General features: G+C 46.8%; 2 protein-coding genes across 3 annotated transcripts in view; both read right to left on the bottom strand.

Moving 5' to 3' along the window:
- Nucleotides 1-92: 92 nt before the first annotated feature.
- On the bottom strand, nt 93-8,462 carry RPL26L1 (ribosomal protein L26 like 1). Of its 2 annotated transcripts, none has more exons than XM_079701828.1 (4): nt 8,415-8,462; nt 7,909-8,085; nt 1,173-1,313; nt 93-403 (listed from the first exon to the last, which is right to left on the bottom strand). In XM_079701828.1, exons 2-4 carry the CDS (start codon nt 8,074-8,076, stop codon nt 275-277), a joined length of 438 nt encoding a protein of 145 aa, XP_079557954.1. In that variant the 5' UTR covers nt 8,077-8,085; nt 8,415-8,462; the 3' UTR covers nt 93-274. The 2 variants fall into 2 exon arrangements, with proteins under 2 accessions (XP_079557954.1, XP_079557955.1); XM_079701829.1 differs by having other exon boundaries at nt 8,411-8,434.
- Nucleotides 8,463-17,049: 8,587 nt separating this feature from the next.
- ERGIC1 (endoplasmic reticulum-golgi intermediate compartment 1) overlaps nt 17,050-18,979 on the bottom strand; it is a gene marked incomplete at its 5' end in the record, with an annotated part of 68,220 nt that continues 66,290 nt past the window's right edge. Inside the window, one exon of the mRNA XM_079701419.1 lies at nt 17,050-17,314. Within this exon, the coding sequence (XP_079557545.1) occupies nt 17,207-17,314 (108 nt within the window). The 3' untranslated portion in view covers nt 17,050-17,206. The remainder of the gene's footprint in view (nt 17,315-18,979) is intronic.

Genomic DNA, 18,979 nt, shown 5'->3' with positions numbered 1-18,979 from the left:
TAGATTAAACATGTGAAAGACTGGCAACGGGGAATTGAAAGTAAGATGGATTTTATCTAAAAGGCAATAAATATGTTTTGGAACAAGAAAAGGTGTCCAATTTTTATTCATAAAATTATTCATCGAAACAGCAAAAGTAGATATACAGAGCCACATATCAATAACGAAACAGGAAGGAAATGAAACGTTCCAGAGACACCTTGAAAAGTTTCAAAGGAATGCACACCAGGCAAAAGAATCTACAGCTAAACCGTGGTTGCACAAAAGGTTATATTCATTCCTGCATTTTCTCAATAAGTTCTTCCTTATATTTGCCTTTCTCCTTTCCAACTTGTCGAGATTTGGCTTTGCGTTCAAGAATTTTTTTCCGATCTTTGTCCAGTTTTAGCCTGGTGATAACCACCTGTTAGCATGAGAGAACAAACAGATATTGAATTTTTTTTTTTTTTTAAGGAGAAAGGACTTATAACCACAATTAATCTTATACAGCAGATCTTCCCTCGACAACAGTAGCTTGGGTTCCTTCTTCTGTTACCCAATGCCCAGCTCCTAACTCTTGAGGATCTAGAAGACCATTTAGATAATTTAGTGGTATGAAGTGTCATTTAGCTTGTGAAACATTATACTACCAACATGGATGGTTTGTCTATCCATGTTGGCAGTATAATTTGCCCTTGGCTGGCAAAATGCATTGTTTTAAAAATACCTGCATTCCCACCAGCTACTGGGCAATACAGAGATCATAAAGATGAGTGAGACCCAACCATTCTGCCCTTAAGGATCTGAAACTCTGGAGGAGAGACCCTACAATACAACCTATAAAATGGGAGGTTAAAGGAGGAACAGCATATTCCACCAGGTGGGTGTGAGGGCCGAAGGAAGAGGTGTTCTCTCTTCTCCCTCTGGACACTCTCTAGCGGGAAAAGTGATGCCTGGAATGCCTGGAACACTCTTGCTACCAGCTTGCAGACGGGGCCTTCACCAAGGATGACACAACAGACAGGGAAAGGAACTAGATCCCTCATGATATCACTAAGCCAGTGAACCAACCAAGCCTTCCTCCCAAGGGAGTCCTCACCATGGCCACCTGTGCAGAAAGTACCAACAGCCAACAACTCTAGTAGGAATGCTATGCTACACGCCCACTACCACTGCGCAGTCCCAGGCCATACCTTGCTTGGGTGAATGCCCACGTGGACAGTTGTGCCATTAGCCTTCTCACGCTGCACCCGCTCGATGTAGATGACATATTTCTTCCTGTACACCTGGACCACCTTGCCAATTTGCTGACCTTTGTAGTGTCCTCGAACCACCTGAGAGAAAATACAAAAGAGAATTCTCCCCATTTCTAATGCTTGAACATCACAGTGAGGAAACTAATTATCAGGAACACACAGGCTAAAAATAGAACTTTGTGTATTCAGTCAAATTTTGAATTTTGATTCAACCAAAATCAGCTGGGTTTTTTTTTTTTTTTTTGGTATAAATCTGCTTTGTATTATTCTAAGTCAGGTGGAAATTCTTTGCCTGTATTTTTTTCTTCTCTTACCTGAACAAAACATTCCTTGAACTAAGATGGTCATCACATGACTAGTCCTGAGAGTAAAAAAATACAATCGCTGTACATCTAAAACTAATACATGTTAGGGACTTCCCTAGTGGTCCAGTGGTTAAGAATCCACCTGCCAGTGCAGGGGACATGGGTTCGATCCCTGGTCCAAGAAGATCCCACATGCCGTGGAGCAACTAAGCCTGTGCACCATAACTACTAAGCCCACATGCCACAACTACTGAAGTCCCTGCGCTCTAGGGCCCGTGTGCCACAACTACTGAAGCCCATGTGTCTAGAGCCCATGCTCCACAACAAGAGAAGCCACCACAATGAGAAGCCCGTGCACTGCAACGAAGAGTAGCCCCCGCTCGCCACAACTAGAGCAAGCCCACGCACAACTATGAAGATCCAGCGCAGCCAAAAATAAATATTAAAAATAAATAAATAAATAAAACTAATACGTGTTATATGTCAATTATAGCTCAATTTTTTACAAAAAGTAAAATAAAAAATATATAATCACTCTCAAGATCTAAACAGAGAATGGTTAAAGAAATTATACTTAGTAACTGAATCACTTTGCTGTACACCAGAAACTAACACAAAATTGTAAATCAACTATACTTCAATTAAAAAAAAATTATATTGAGGTTCTCAGGCAACCATCTAAAACCCATGTTTTCAAAAAACAATTTATGACCAAGGAAAATGCTCAAGATATGACCTTTAGAGAAAAAAGAATACAAGGCTATATATATAGTCTGAATCTTATGTGTATATGTTTCATATATGTATACGGCATGTAACATGAGATGAAGATATATCCAAATGTCAATAATGGTTGCCATTAGGAAGGAAGGAGAATACTGATGACTATTTTTTCATTTATGTTCTTCTAAATTTCAAGATTTCTACAATTAATACAAATATTTTATAGTCAGAAAAAAAAAAACGTTAAATTAAAATCTTGTGGGCTATTTTTGCCATTAAAAATCAGCTCATACTCCAATTTATTCAAAAACCAACTCGATTATGGTTTCCCTAAAGGCAGGAGCCTATTAAACAGTAGCCATATAAGCACAGAGGAAATACCACATGTAAAGAATTGGCGAATCTCAATACTCCTAAAATGTCTACCTACATTGTTCAGCTTACTCACCGAGGTGATTTTCAGGTTGAAAAGACAACAGCCATGCATGCCTCACTGAAAATCCACCACAGTCTACGTGACCAGAGACCCTCACATGGAAAAAGTAGGTGAAAAAGCCCCTATTAACTATTATCCTGATTGAAGAAAGATGTTAATAAAAGGAGTCAAAGCAACACCCGTGATAAAGAGAAGTGGACAAACGCTAGACCCAGCGAGGAGGGAGACGGGATAAGACTCAATCAACTGTGGAAAGGTGAGGGAGAGGAGGCGAGGATGACATCCAGAGTCTGGCTGGGCAACTGGATGGATGGATGTGCCTTTCCTGGAGGCATGGAACATGAAAATTCCATACACAGCGGGAAGGCCAACTGGGCTGGTGACAAAGACCTGTGCCTCATCCGAAGAGATGGCAACTCAAAGCCTGATTTTACTTAGGGAGCTGGTGGTACGAGATGTAGAAATCTAAGAAAAGCCAACATTCTGGAAGAGCTTACAAAAGAGACTGAAGTGGCCAGGAAGAATGGCAAACCAGGAAGTGTCGTGTTAGAGTAGTCAAGACAAGAAGGTCAAATGCCCTAGGATGGTCAACTACTGGAAGGATAAAGTAACAGATGACAACAAGCTGGTCACTGGTGGTCATGGCTACAGTGCTTTCGGTGGAGCAGTGGGATGAAAGCCGTTACGATAAGGCAATGAGTTCACCGGAGGTGAGAAGACGAAGGTGAAAAAAGACTGACCCAAGGAGCCTGGATCTGAAGAGGATGAGAGAGAGGACACACGTTCAACATGGATGTGAAGTTAAGCGATAATTTTCTATTTTTAAAGAGGGGGAAACATGAATATGTTTAAATGCTGATGAGAAGGAACAAGTATGGAGGAAGAGGTAAAGGAAACTGTAGAGAAAGGGGATAATGGATAGAAGGATCGCAAGAGGGCAGAAGAGAGTGGTGGATGTCACATGCAGTGGCAGCAGGATAGCTTACACAGAAACAGGGATTTCTCTTTCACTGTAACAGGAGAGAATGAAGATGGGAGGGGTGCAACTGCAGGTAAGTCAGAGGGTGTGGAGCCGGGAGTTCTGCAAGATCCTGGACAATAATTCTAATTTCCTCTGTAAAACAGGAGGCATAGTCAACTGCTCAGAGAAAGAGGTAGGTGAGATTTAGAAGATCCCAAGAGAGAAAAGGCAGTTTTAACAAACCTAATTGGGACAATTTTATTCTCCTGGTCAGAGAAGTGCTTACCTAGTATGGCCTTTGGAGTTAAGAGACCTGGATTCCTGGCTCAGACACTCATTTCTATATTATTCTTTATTACTTTACCTGAGTTTCATTTTCTTCATATCTAAAAAGGAAGCCATTCATAACCCCACAGGCATTAAAAAAATGGCAGCTCCTTCTCCCCTGCCCTCCTTTTATTTTTTACACATTTTAAAAAATTTTTATTTATTTAATTTATTTATTTTTGGCTGTGTTGGGTCTTCAATGCTGCGCGCGGGCTTTCTCTAGTTGTGGTGAGCGGGAGCTACTCCTCGTTGCGGTGCGCGGGCTTCCCATTGCAGTGGCCTCTCTTGTTTCGGAGCACGGGCTCTAGGCGCATGGGCTTCAGTAGTTGTGACACGTGGGCTCAGTAGTTGTGGCTCACAGGCTCTAGAGCGCGGGCTCAGTAGTTGTGGTACATGGGCTTAGTTGCTCCGTGGCATGTGGGACCTTCCTGGACCAGGGCTCGAACCCATGTCGCCTGTGTTGGCAGGTGGATTCTTAACCACTGTACCACCAGGGAAGCCCCTGCCCTCCTTTTCTTTATCTCATCTTCCAATTCCATCCAGTCAACAGTTTTCATCCATTCAGTAAATATTGATTGTGCCCCTGTTGTGTGCCAGGCTCTGCACTGAGGTCAGGTAACAAAAAAGAAAAGTTCTCTGGCCTCACGGAGCTTAGTCTGATGGGGAGTAGGCAGTTGAGAGGTAAACATGCAAATATATAATCCTAACTGGAATAGGGCACATGGGAAGATACTGAGATGATAAAAAATGGTCTACGTCATATTAGGGTGATGCTACATGGTTTTACATCTGCCAAAACTGACCTGTGCATTTCACTGTATGTAAATTATGCCTCAGTGTTTTTAAAAAAAATGATCTCAAATTGTGTTCATTGCTATGAAAAAAGAATAAAGGATGCTATACTAAAATACTGAGTAAAGTATCTGGGAAGGCTTTTCTGAGGAACTGACATTAATATAAGACCTGCAACAGGAGGAGTTAGCCAGGTAAAGGGGAGAAGACCACACCAGGCAGAGGGAGCACTCTGGACAAAGACGCAGAGGGAGAAAAGATGTAAGTGCATTTAAGGGCCTGAAAAGACCAATGTGTTTGAAGTACAGAGCATGTGGGGGATAATAAGATGAGATGAGGCCAGAGAATTAGACCTGGACTGGCTCACACAGGGCCTTGTCAGTGATTTAGATTTTACAGTAAGCACATCGAGCACCACTGATAGGTTTTAAGCAGGATCTGATTTGCAAACGATGCCACTCTGTGGAGAATGGACTACAGTAACAGTGGAAGCTACAGATGCTTTGAAGTAAAATGGAAATATAAAGAAGTGGTCAGATTCAAGACGTATTGTGGAGGTAAAATCAACAAGACTTAGTGATAGATTAGAAGAGAGGGGTTAGGGAAAGTTAATAATAATTTAAAAGTTTATGATATACCTAAGTGGGGAGATAGAAGTGTCACTTATTGAGGTGTGAAAGATGGGACGAGAATCAGATTTTAGAGGCAGTGGGAATATCAGGATCTCGTGCATAAGAAGCTTGAGATGTCTGTGAGATATCCAAATACAGATGTTCAGCAGGCAGTTAGATCTACAGCTCTGTGGTCAGAAAAGTAGCTTGGACTGGGATGTAAAGGAGGAAGGTGTTAGCACAGAGAAGACATTTAAAACTTTAGGAATAAATATTACCACCTAGGTAGACCATGTAGGCCAGCCAGTGGAAGATCAGGTGCAGGCCCTGTGACAAACTCCAGCATTTAGGGACCAGGCAGAGGAGAAATAGCCAGCAAAGGAGTCTGAGAAGTTGCAAGTAAATTGTGAGCCTGAAGTGTCACAGAAGCTAAAAAGAGAAGCTATTTCAAGAAGTAAGGTGGTGCAACCTATGCCAAATGCTGCTGAAAAAGTCAAGGACGGGGCTTCCCTGGTGGCACAGTGGTTAAGAATCCGCCTGCCAATGCAAGGGACACGGGTTCAATCCCTGGTCCGGGAAGATCCCACATGCCACAGAGCAACTAAGCCCGTGCGCCACAACTGCTCAGCCTGCACTCTAGGGCCCATAAGCCACAACTCCGGAGCTCGCGTGCTACAACTACTGAAGCCCACGCACCGAGAGCCCGTGCTCCGCAACAAGAGAAGCCACGGCAATGAGAAGCCCGTGCACTGCAATGAAGAGTAGACCCACTCGCCGCAACTAGAGAAAGCCCAGGTGCAGCAACAAAGACTCAACGCAGCCAGAAAAAAACCAAAAACAAAAGTCAAGGACAGTGAGACCAAGATGTGACCACTGAATTTAGTCATAAAGAGGTTGGTGGGGACTTCCCTGGTGGCACAGTGGTTAAGAATCTGCCTGCCAATTCAGGGGACACAGGTTCAAGCCCTGGTCCGGGAAGATCCCACATGCTGTGGAACAACTAAGCCCATGCGCCACAACATGCGCCACAACTACTGAGGCTGCACTCTACACCCTGCGAGCTGCAACTAGTAAGCCCATGTGCCACAACTACTGAAGCCCATGCGCCTAGAGCCCGTGCCCCGCAACAAGAGAAGCCCGTGCACCGCAAAAAAGAGAAAGCCCCGCGCAGCAACAAAGACCCAATGCAGCCATAAATAAATACATACATACATACATAAATAAATAAAAGGTTATTGGTGATCTCAGCCAAAAGCAGGTTCTATAAAGCAAAGAATCCAGATTTTCCAGGTCTCTTGCAAAACTGAAGAATCTGACAACAACTGAACGTAACTTAAGAGTCTTCATTTCCCTATCGCAGCAATGGGCTGAGGGTATATGACTATCTCCCTTAAAAGAGCCCACTTCCTTTAATTTGCCTAACTAGACCCTAGAGGCATTTGCAATGCCCCCTATTCTAGAACATGCCTGATGGGAAGGATCCAGGAGAGAAGAGGTTGAACCATACTTCTGAATTATTTTTTTCTATGCTATTCCTGTCACAATCTCAGCCTAACTTATCCCCTGCTTCCAGTCTTTTCCTCCTCAAAGCTTCAGAGTCCCAGTGCCTTAGGTGATCCACCAAATCCCTTACTTCATTCTCTAAAACAATGGTTCTCAACTGGGGGAGGGTGGCAGGGGTGATTTTGCTCCCCAGAGACACTGGGCAATACCTGGAAATATTTCTGCTTGTCATAACTGTGAGGAGGTGCTACTGGCATCTAGTGGGGAGAGACCAGGGATGCTGCTAAACATCCTACAGTGCACAGGAGAGCTCAGCACAACAAAGAATTATCCAGCCCAAGAAGTCAATAGTGCTGAGGTTTTAAGAGGGGCCTGTAGGTCTTGTGCACTGTTAGTGTTGTAGGGAACACTGCCTGGTAAGTGCTCAATAAATATTCCCTCAAGGAATGAACATAGCCCCGGTCTATTTTACTCACCGTCACTTCCCCTCTCTACTACACATCCTAATCCTAAGCTCCAGTCACAGAGAACAGAGGACTTATACTTTCTCACATGGGCCGTACTCTCACAATTTCAGGCCTCTGACTTGCTGCTGCTTCTCTATTCTCCCTGCCAAGTCCAGCACCATCAAATGCCCAGCTTCCACTAAACTGAATGATAACCAAGACCTTACTCTTATTGCAAAACATTCCCCTGCAAAGACTGGTTCAAATAGCCACCCTGGGTAATGCCTGGCAAACTAGCAGCCTCTGCAGACAAAATAAAAAAACAAGAGTTTTGCTTGGCTGGGACAGTATATTTCTCAAATTATTATTATTAAAGAATTGAGTAGGAATGCTCTAAATTAGGCTGGACAGGCGCTCTCTGGTGACTCTGGGCCCCATCTCCGGTCTAACACATCTGCAGGGTCACATTACCTGCCAGTCCTCCACGTCCAAGCACACTCGACGTTCTCAGGCAAAGGCGGCGCCCGAGCGCCACGCAGCTGGGTAACTAGAGTCCAGAGGACACGTACCTGGACCTCGTCGTCCTTGCGGATGGGCATGGAGCGAACGTTGTACTTCTGCCGCAGCTCCTTGGAGAGTGGAGACGACATGATCTTCCTGCGCACGTGGGAGGGGGCATTGAAGTGACGTTTGCGGTTTTTGCTGCGGTCCGAAGTCACGAAGGGGTTGAACTTCATGGTGACAGTCTGCAAAGAAAGGCAAGGGAGAGAGCGAAGGGACGCTCAATGGGGTACCGGGGCATTCTCTCCATCCGGGACACTTCTCCCATCCCCGCGCAAGGGCTCTAGGGAGGTGGCCTCGGAAGAAGACGACTGAAGGAAAATGAAGGATGTGAGGGGTCTGGGTGTTACACAGAGCAAGGCGTGCGTGGGGAGCACATGCTTGACTAAACGGATCTGGGCCGAAGGTGGCACTGGGACCTTGAGGCTGACTGAGGGAGGAGGGCTCGGACTGCACGGTTGGGGGTCACGCAGAGAGATCTCCAGGGAGACAGGCAGCCCCTGCACTCACCTACCTGGCGACCGCAAGTTTCAGACTCCGGGCGCGCAAGGCCGGAAGTGAGGCTTCCTTGCCGCGCAAGCGCAGAAAGAAAGCAATGCTCCATTCCTATCGGAACGAAACTGAATAGCGCCCCCTCAGGCATGGGGTGGGATCGCAGGGCCTCGTTTTCGGGGGCCACGGGAGCGCTAGGCGGCTCCGGGAGTCATGCCTGGAACCCGGTGACTTGGTGCCGCTGGGGAGAAGGGGCACTTTTGTAGGGCCTGCAATAAAGGCTTGTTGATGTTCTTTTAATAGGTGCATTATCAGTAGTCTCTCTCCTACCCCAGACTATTTGCCCCTGTTACCCTCCGCAGAGGTCGTCTAGGCGTATGGTAGGGGTGATTTAACATCATGATTTAACATTGCTGTAAATGCAATCGGCTAACTTGCTTCTTCAAAATCACCGAGGAGCCTGTTCAAAATGCAGATTTTTGTGTTCCACCACAGCCCTGCAAAATCAGACAGCGTTAGGTCGGGGTCAGGGGCTCTGAATTTAGAGCAAGCACTTCCCCTCACCAAAGATTTTGAGGCGCACCCATGTTTGAATGTCATTACAAACCAACCACTTGGCTTTGCAAAACTTCACCCCAGTCTTTTAGCTCATTTTAGAAGAGCTGGAGTTGTAGTGAGACCTGAACCCAAGTGCCTCTTCACGTTGCTGGACCTTGGCTTCTTATCTGTGAAATGGGGATGATCGAGTTGTTACGAGGACTAAATGGGTTAATCCGTTTCATGTGTTTAGAACAGTGTCTGGCTTAAAGCGCTCAATTACAGCCAGCTATTATTTCTAAGGAGAGCGGAGGCCTTGCTCCAGGACAGCCCTCACCAGAGTAAAACTTTTGCCATTAACTCCGAATGACGCAAACTGTAAGCTTTCCGTGTTTGATGTAAACACGTGCAATGCGCCATGCTAACTGAAGCTGTGCTCTGACTCCCCTTTTAACTCCGCTGAGAGTCTTCTTTAAAAGCCGGCTAGGGCAGCCGGGATTCTGCGGACTAGCGCGCCTGCGGGTTTGTAGCCATTGCCCCGCCCCACTCATTCCGGCCCCGCCCACCCCGCCCTGCCCACCTTGTCCCCGCCTCGCCCCGCCTGGTGGTGCCCGAGCTCCGCCTCCCGCCTGGGGTAGGCAACCCAGTGTCGCGGGCACTACCCCTCTCGTCAGACTGAGAGTCCCTCCGCGCGGCCTCTGGGAATGAGAGGCCTCCAATCCCGGCTCCGCTGTGCGGGAGACTCTCAGTGATTGGTTGATTCATTCATTGAATGGATTGACTCATTCAATTCATATCTGTTGAGCGCCTACTTGGTGCCAGACGCCAGATAGAAAGATAGAAGAAATGGGACTTCTCTGGCGGTCCAGTGGTTAAGACACCGTGCTTCCACTGCAGGGGACACGAGTTCGATGATCCCTGGTGGGGGAACTAAGTTCCTGCATGCCCGCGGTGGAGCCAAAAAAAAAAAAAAAAAAAAGAAAGAAGACTTGCCTGACTCAGGCAGGTCCCCTGTTCTCTCCCTGTTTATGGGTGTTCCCTAACATATGGTGATGAAATTATGAAATACCAGCATTTACTCATACTCATGATCAACAATGGCATCTGGCTTGATCTCTAGACTTGCTGGGTGCTGTTTAAGGTTTAATTCCAGATCCCCTGAGGTCAGTGTTGGAGCCCTCTGGCCTTCAGACTCAGGGAGGATGGCTACACCTGGGCTGTCTGCAGAAGCCAGGGTAGCAGCAGTAAGCGGGGTGAAATTTGTTGGGGCAATAGCAACTGAAAGACCACCCATTATAGGCTCCAAGAGTAAGGACGTGGGGGAAGAGTCGTAAGAAAGGAAGATCTTAAATGTCCTCACAACACACACACACACACACACACACAAAAGAAATGGTAATTATGTGAGGTGCTGGAAGTGATAACTAATGCTGTGGTAATCATGATGCAGTATGTAAGTGTATCAAATCAACACATTGCACACCTTAAACTTACAGAATATTATAGGTCAGTTATATCTCAATAAACCTGGGGGGAGAAAAGGAAGTCAGTTCTCTTGGGCATGGCAGAGGCAGACGCCATTTGACCGAGTGCACATAGATGGTCATAGAGGGCTTCTCAGAGCAGCCCTCACAGTGTTCATCAGACCAAAGCCCCCTGATGAATTCATTCATTCATGCATTCATTCACTTGCTCACTGGCTCCTTCTCTGCTCATTCGTTACTTCCCTATCACATTCATTAAGCCATTTACCCACACATTCATCCATTTGCTCATTAATTTATTCACCATTTATTTGGTACCCACGTGGAGCCACAGGTACAGGGCTAGATCAAAGAGATCTGGGGAGGAGTGAAGTCCCTTCCCTGCTCCCAAGGAGCGCAGGGCCTCACTGCTGAGGGGCAGCCATGTGAGGGTAGATCATTACAACCCAAAATTATCAAGATGTGTTCACTCTCAACCAGGGTGGCAAGGCTTTTCTTTACCCCCACCCTCTGACCCCTGTGGCTCAACAGAATTCAGACAGCTACAAGGACATGGCCAGATAAGATGGTGAGAGAAGCTCAGCCAGGGTTTCTGTCATTCTAATAAGGATTTAGTAGAATTGGCTACTATCCTGCTTCATGCCTACCTTGGAAATATGCACAGGGACTGGTGTAGAAGCCCCAGGGCCTAGCACAGTGCCTGGCTCAGAGGATAGACCAGGAGAATATTTTTATGTCTCCAAGGCAGAGGGTGATGTGGTGGGAAAGTGTGAGAGCCCCCTGGATTCTGGCTGCCTGGGTTTGGATATCCACCACTTCCTGGCTCTGGAGCTTTTGGATAAGATATTTAGCCTCTTGGTCACTCACTTTCCTCATCTGTGATATGGAAATAATGAGAGTACCCACCTCAACAGTTTGGTGCCAGGATTCAATGAACCCTCAGCACAACGTCTGGCACAAAGTAAGCACTTAATACATGGTAGAAATTATTTCTTTAAAAAAGAAAAAGTTTATTTATTTATTTAAGCCACACTGCTTGTGGGATCTCAGTTCCCTGACCAGAGATTGAACCCCGGGCCCTTGGCAATGAAAGCACGGAGTCTTAACCGCTGGATCACCAGGGAATTCCCAGAAATTATTATTTCTTAAATGAGTGAATAATAATGGCTAGTTGTATTAGGCCGAGCATTTTACTGTCACACATTGTGCTAACAGCTTTACGAACATTACCTTATTTATTCTGGTAAACAACCCTTTAAATTGTCCCTTTTACAGGTGAGAAAAGAGATTCTGAATGAGGTGGGAGCAGAGGCTGAATGTGATCCACCATGAGATATTCAATAGGATTATTGTTATCTGGCAGCCAATAAGATAATGAGGAGATCCACTGTTATTAACACTGGAAGGCGTCCATTATGTGAGGAAAAAAGTAAACTACAAAATAATGTTAACAGCATGATCCGATTTTGTTTACGGAAGAATATCACTAAAACATTAACAATGATGATCCCTGATTAGTGGGATTATGAGTGACTTCAATTTTCCTTTTTGCTCTTTTCCTTCAGTGGAGCTATGAGCATGTATTATTTGTGTAATTAAAACCATGTTGTAAGGGTTTTAAATTTTTGCTTAAGAAGATCCCCAATGTTCAACTTGGCTTTCTTTTGTAGGCTGTTTATTTATTTTTTATTTTTAAATTTTATTTATTTATTTATTTGCTGCGTTGGGTCTTCATTGCTGTGCGTGGGCTTTCTCTAGTTGCGGCGAGCGGGGGCTACTCTTCATTGCAGTGCACGGGCTTCTCATTGCACTGGCTTCTCTTGTTGTGGAGCACGGGTTCTAGGCACGTGGGCTTCAGTAGTTGCGGTGCATGAGCTCAGCAGTTGTGGCTCGCGGGCTCTAGAGCGCAGGCTCAGTAGTTGTGGCGCATGAGCTTAGTTGCTCCGAGGCATGTGGGATCTTCCCGGACCAGGGATCGAACCCCTGTCCCCTGCATTAGCAGGCGGATTCTTAACCACTGTGCCACCAGGGAAGTCCTGCAGGCTGTTTAAAAGGAAGAAAACAGAAAACAAAAGTACCCTCACTACTTTCAATTCTCACCCACCCCCTTTTTTGGGGGGGGGTAGGGGGGTCGGTTTAGCCTTTTGACAGAGATGACTGTGGCGAGTGATGACTGTGGCGAGTAAGCCAGAACCATACAATTCTTCATAACCCTGGAGTCAGGCGGACGTGGGTTTTGAATTCCAGCTTCACCACGTGCTAGCTCTGTGACTAAGTCACTTAAATTTCTGTTTTCTTCTTCCTAAAAACGAGGTAACAGCCACCTTGCAGGATTGCTGTGAGGATTAAAAAAGACAAGACCTGAACAAGCACTCCTTGCCTGGCACATGGAGAATGCCTAACCCTTGGTAGCTATTACTACCAGAGTTGAGATAAAAATAAGTTATTTTGGTCAGAATAAAGTGCATGACCTCATCACCACAAAACTGACAGAAGACAACTGCTGGGGGGCAGGGGAGGGGAGGGTCTTGGGTGAATATTCTCCACACAGGCCCCCTCACATTTCTGGACCGTGACATCTATCTGCTGGAGCAGCTAAGGAACCAGCTTCTTAAAAAGGGATTAGGACCACCAGTGCCCTGGCACATTGAGAAAATGTGTACCTTTGTTTCGGGCAAGAACCAAAAACAAATTTGTGACTTTTAGTTATAAAAACTATACAGCTGCCACTCATGAGGCGCACACCCCACTTCTTCCCAAGGTTCACAGCCCCACCTCGACCCCAAGCAGTGTGAGCTGAGCATGTGAGGGTCGCTCCTCACCGAAGCACCTCTACGACTTCACCTCTTCTGCAGCTGTAACACCTCCCCAGGAGAAGCCTTTTTCTGCCTGAACCACCACAGCCTCCAAACCGTCACCTACACCTTTCTGGGTTTGCACCATAAGCCCTGAATGAGAAATCCTCTTGCATGAAAACACTATAGTCTGCACTTGGTTAGGTAATTGAAAGAACTGGTTCAAGGGAGAAATCATAAAAATGACACACATATAACCTTAAAGGTTTTACATCAACTTAAAACACATTGGCCCGGGACTTCCCTGGTGGTCCAGCGGTCAAGACTGCGCTCCCAGTGTAACAGGGAAGAGCCAATTTTGACTCCATGTTGGATCTGTTTCTTTGACTTTAGCCTTTGCTTTTCGTTGCTTTTATTATAATCATACATAATGGCCTGCCTCAGGGAACCCTACCCACCTGTGAATGGCTGCAAGAAAAAAGAAACTAACACATCCCCTCCCGGAGGCTGGCCACTCCAGGAGATGTTCTGCAAGACCGATGGCCCTTTTACTTGACTTCCTCCTCGCCTCTCCCTCTCTATGTGCCTTTCTACTTTACTTCCCTCTCTGATTCTATAAAAGAAACTGGCATCCAGACCCCAATAAGATGGTTTTTGTGGAGACTCTAGTCCACCATCTTCTCGGTCTGCTGGCTTTCTGAATAAAGTTGTATTCCTTGCCTCAACACGTTGTCTCCCTAGTTATTGGCCTGTCGTGCGGCGAGCAGAGTGAGCTTGGACTCGGTAACACCAATGCAGGGGGCCCAGGTTCTATCCCTGGTCAGGGAACTAGAGCCCGCATGCCGCAACTAAAGATCCCGCATGCAGCAACAAAGATCCCTCGTGCCACAACGAAGACCGGTGCAGCCAAATAAATAAATAAATATTAAAAAAAAGAAAAAGAAAAAAACCCCCGAAAAACCCCACATTAGCCCATCTTTTGACCCTGAGCAAGGCTTTTCATTGAGAAAACTCTGCTGGAGTTCTTCATTTTCCTTCCATAAACTATGTCCTTACATAAACCAACCGCAGACCAGCCGCAGGGCTCCAGGTTTCGTTTTCTTTAACATGGTGGGAGAACTTACGTTCAATGTGAATGCAGAATCCTCAAGGACTCCCCCACCCCAACTCTTTTCAGTTGCCTTATTCACATTGAATTCGTGGGGGGTTTTTTTTTGGGGGGGGTAGGGGCTGAGTACCCCCTGCAGTGGAAGCGCAGAGTCCTAACCAATGGACGGCCAGGGAATTCCCTGAATTCGGTAGCATTTTGAGGAGGGCGTGACAACTCACCTTTATCAGGTCTCTCCAAAGTATTCAACTTAGTTTTACTAGACTCTTTCATTTTTCAGTCATATTTCATTGGTTAACTAAGTCACGTCACATCACTACAGCATGAAGCACAGCTGGTACAAACAGGGTTGGGAGCGCACCTCATTGACTGCCGGTGGGCATATGCTCCCCATCACTACCTTTGAGTGTCACAGTAATTCAAGTATCGCACAGGATGTTAAAGAGAGAATGGGGAGGGTCAGTGAAGAGTTTCTCGCAGACTGGCTTGCTCTCATATTCATCTCTGACGTGCTTATCCACGTCCGTGCTGTTCCAGTGAAGGCCTTGAAGGACTGAGCAGCAGGAGGGCAAATGTCCACGGAAGTCCCTTTCTCACAGCTGATGGTGGATCTCCCTTATTCTATTTGGGAATACCTATACGGAACAACTACCATTTTTGAAAATTTACTATGTACCACTTTCCTGCATACATGAGCTTGTTCTGATCCAGTATAACTTATTTGCACCCATTAAAGACTTAATTTCTGCAACAGCACCATGAGGTTAAGGACCTGGCCTGAGGCTACACAACTGGAAAGCGAGCAGATCAAGTTAACACAAGGTTGTAAATCAACTATACTTCAATAAAGTAAATTAAAAAGAAAAACGCAAGTAGCAGATCAGGGGACATTCTGTAGGGATTCAATAAAGGAAGGACTGAATCCAAGGGGTCCCGACTTCCTGATCATGCTCACAGATCTTCTCCACATTTCCCAGTTTCTCTCCTCTAGAATGAAATTCTCCTCTAGAATGTTCTGACTGTGATCCCAGCCTCCGGGCTACCCAGCCACAATCAAGTCGAAAGCAACACACAGCAATATTTCTGAAAATCAGCCTTTTAATCTATTTGAACCCAATGAGTGGAGAAAGAACTAAAACATTTTTTTCCCTTGAGATTTTGTTTATAAGAATAATGGGTCAGAGGTGTCTCTTCCATAGGAAACTGACATCCCCTATGTCCTCAAGAGTTGTTTTTTTTTAAATGCATAAACATGGGATTTCAATCCACTTGCATGCCACACATTTCCCCACCCTGCCCTGCCCACCCTCTACAGCCACACGTATTCACACACCCAAGGGGCTCCTTTCTGTAACTGGGGAAGAGAATGCAAAAAAAAAAAAAAAATCCATCTGAGTGGCCACAGATACCAGAAATACCCAAATGCAGTTTACACTCACATTCGTCAATTCATATGCAAAAGGGGAAGCTTTTCTAATTGGAATCTAGAGTCAAAAATTACAAATGGCAGAGACTTGAACCATCCACAGAGATAATTTAAAAACGCCTTCCACTCCCCTTAATTACACGCCCCTTAATTACAAAAGTATGCAAACAATCTTGATATAAATGGAAAACAGGTGGGCGACTCTCTCCCTGGGAAGGGGGGGCATACCTGAAATTCCCTGGGTGTAATTCATGCCTGGACCATTGCCTCTCTCTTTCAGGACTAAAGGGGAAGGATGGCGGTGGGGGGAGCAGTGGGGTAGGAACCCACCCAAGAGCAAGTGAGGAGACAGTGGAGCTGCCCCAGGAACCAGGACGGAGTTAGTCTGTGGCCAGCCAGTGGGGAGCTTGGTGGGGCAAGTGGGCCACAACTGGGTTGCAGAGAGGTCCAAGAGCTATGCACCCTTGGGAGCCCCGAGGGTGGACATGCTAAGATGGGAAAAGGGCTGGTCTGCTTTGCTTCCCCCACCTAAGGCCTTGGGACCGACGGCAAGCCGCCTGGGAGAGGCTGAGACATGATTATTTTACGGTCGCGGAAAAGGATGCTTCCCATCTGGACATAAGTGCACAAACCATGTCTGGCTCTACAAGGATGACTTCCCAGTCACAGCCAGCCCCTCCACCAAGCCATGCTGTGGCCACACAGCACGGGGGCTGAGGCACATTGGCAGGGGGTTCAGAGGAACAAGATGAAGAGAGAGGGGAAGGGGAACTCGCCACGCACCCCGGGACCAGTGGGCAGACTTGAGTCTACACAGCTGCTGCCCAACAACTGGGCATCTGCTTCTGGGGAAGAAAAGAAAGGGGTGGGGGTGAGGGCCTTGAGGCCTGGGCTCTAGGTCGGGCAGGAAGGGATGGAGCAGAAGCAAGGGCTCCATCTGCAGGGCCACGTATCAGGGGCTTGCCTGGCAAGTACCGTTCTTTGTTGAAGGCACCAGGTGGGAGGTACCTTTGGACAGCCTGGTCCAAAGCCCAGAGCCCAGGTCTGCAGGCTGGCTGCCCAGGGGAGAAACCAAGTGATTAGTGGGACCAAACAGTGGGGAGATTGTCAAAGCCTGGCTGAGAGCTGGTCAACATAGATTCTGAGCTGCTCGCGCAACAGGGAAAGGCCTGCAGTTTTCCCAGGAGTGGTCTCCAGCATTCCCGAACCTTCCCTGCCTGACTCTGGTGTTGGGGCTCCTCAGGGAAAGAAAGGGGCACCCAGACTTCAGGCAGTGTAATTCATCTACAGTTAAACATGGGGAAAAGAGGTAGCTGCGAACCCGTGAGCCACCCCCTCCCTCCCCTCAGCCCCACTTTGGGATGCAGACAGATCCTGGGCCAGATAGAGGGCAGGAGGAGACGGGGCGCTGGAGACAGGGCTGGCGGTCTCCCTGGGTCCTCGGCCATCGGGCCAGGCGGGTCGTCAATGCATCTTGCCCAGCTGGATCTTCTTCCAGGCCTCCGAGGCTGTGAAGATACACGAGTCCAGAATGCCGGCAACAGTGAAGGTCCCGCCGATGATGGCACAGATCTGAAAGGGATGAGGGGAGGTCAGAGGTCAGCACTGGAGGGAGCACCAGGCCAGACCCCTCCCACCTCACGAGATGATGAGCTCAGCAAGTGCAGACGCTCTGCCCCATTAGGCCCACCACGTGATAACCAACAGGGGCTGGAACATACTCTGGGCTCAGAAACTCCACTTGTTGGATGATGAATGAAATAATAATAAAAGTGACCATTATCAGCTCCTTTCATTCCCATATTAACCTTCTGAAAGGAGGGGGGTTATTAGACCCATTTCAGAGGTGAGGAAACTGAGGCTTAAACAGGTAACTACGTTCACATAATAAGTAGCAGAGCTGTGACTCGAACTTGGGCATGTCTTCGATTCTGGAGCCTGTGGTCTTAACTTCTACTCGAAATTTATCAGATATTTACAATCCCATTTGCAGATGAAGGAACGGAAGTTTAGAAAGGCAGTGCCACTGGCCCAAGGTCATACAGCCAAGAAGTGGCAAAACTGGGACTTGAACCTGGGTCTGACAGGTCCAGGCCCAGTGCTGCCAGTGACTGAGTAACATCTGGGGTGGGCTGAATAGGCAGCGCTGGCCTGGATGGGCTGGAGTGAGAAACAAATCTCCTCTCACCCTCAGAAGCTTGTACTATATCGGTGGGACGGGTAGTCATCAAATAATCTTACCGATAAATGCAAAATTACAACAAAGGCAAGTGCTACAGAGGAGAGAGGGGCCTATGTTGCTACCAGAAATCTTGTATCGGGGCACAGTTTCTTATGGCACTATTTACTTTTGGGACCAGATAATTCTTTGTTGTCGGAACTGTCCTGTAGTTTGAAGGACGGCGAGCAGCATCCTGGCCCTCCACCCATGAGACGCCAGTACTACCTTCTCTTCCCTGCTGTGACAACCGAAATGTCACATTGTCTCCAAACATTGTCAGATGTCCCCTGGACGTCAAAACTGCCCGCTTAAGAACTGCTGTTGTACAGGGATGGTCATGAATGTCACCTGTATGCCTGTACTTCCTCACTTCCTGCCACTTAATAATATAAGAACTACAACAAAAGAGACAGCAGTTACACAGCACCTTTCTGTGCCAGGCACGCTTTGTAATGCTCATGCCTCTCACCTCACTGAATCCCCAGGCCAACCCTAGGAGGGAGGTACTATTCTTATAACTATATTACAGCCAGGGAAACTGAGGCACAGGGACACTCAGTCACTCGTCCAACACCATGGTAATTAGTGGCTGAACTGGAGCTCAAAACTCTCAACATGGCCCTTTGCTGCTTCCCAGGCATGAAACAGCCCACCTAACGAATTATTCACTTTGCTTTGAAGTTGTCAGGACTCCACTTGTGATGCGTCAACATAATGCTATGTTTTCCTCAAAATTTTCTGGCCTACCTATGAGTTGCTTTCTGGCACCATCAAAGAACCAAAGCGCATAAAAGGTTTGCAAGGAAACTTTAAATGTACTTTTCCCCTAAAGACACACTTTATGTCGTTCATAAAAACCAATACCACCCACCAGAGGAAGGCACCTCTTCTCTCATGTACCCATGGGCCCAGAGAGGGCAGTAGTCTATCCAAGGTCACACAGCAAGTGTGGGGCAGAGCCAGGTCTGTCTGCCCCGAGAGCTCTCACTCTTTCTCCCTTGCCACATTTAAGGGGC

Source organism: Hyperoodon ampullatus (genome assembly GCF_949752795.1).
Source record: "Hyperoodon ampullatus genome assembly, chromosome: 4".
Classification (NCBI taxonomy): domain Eukaryota; kingdom Metazoa; phylum Chordata; class Mammalia; order Artiodactyla; family Ziphiidae; genus Hyperoodon; species Hyperoodon ampullatus.
The sequence above is the reverse complement of the archived record's forward strand: the minus strand, read 5'-3'. Positions and strand labels throughout refer to the sequence as shown.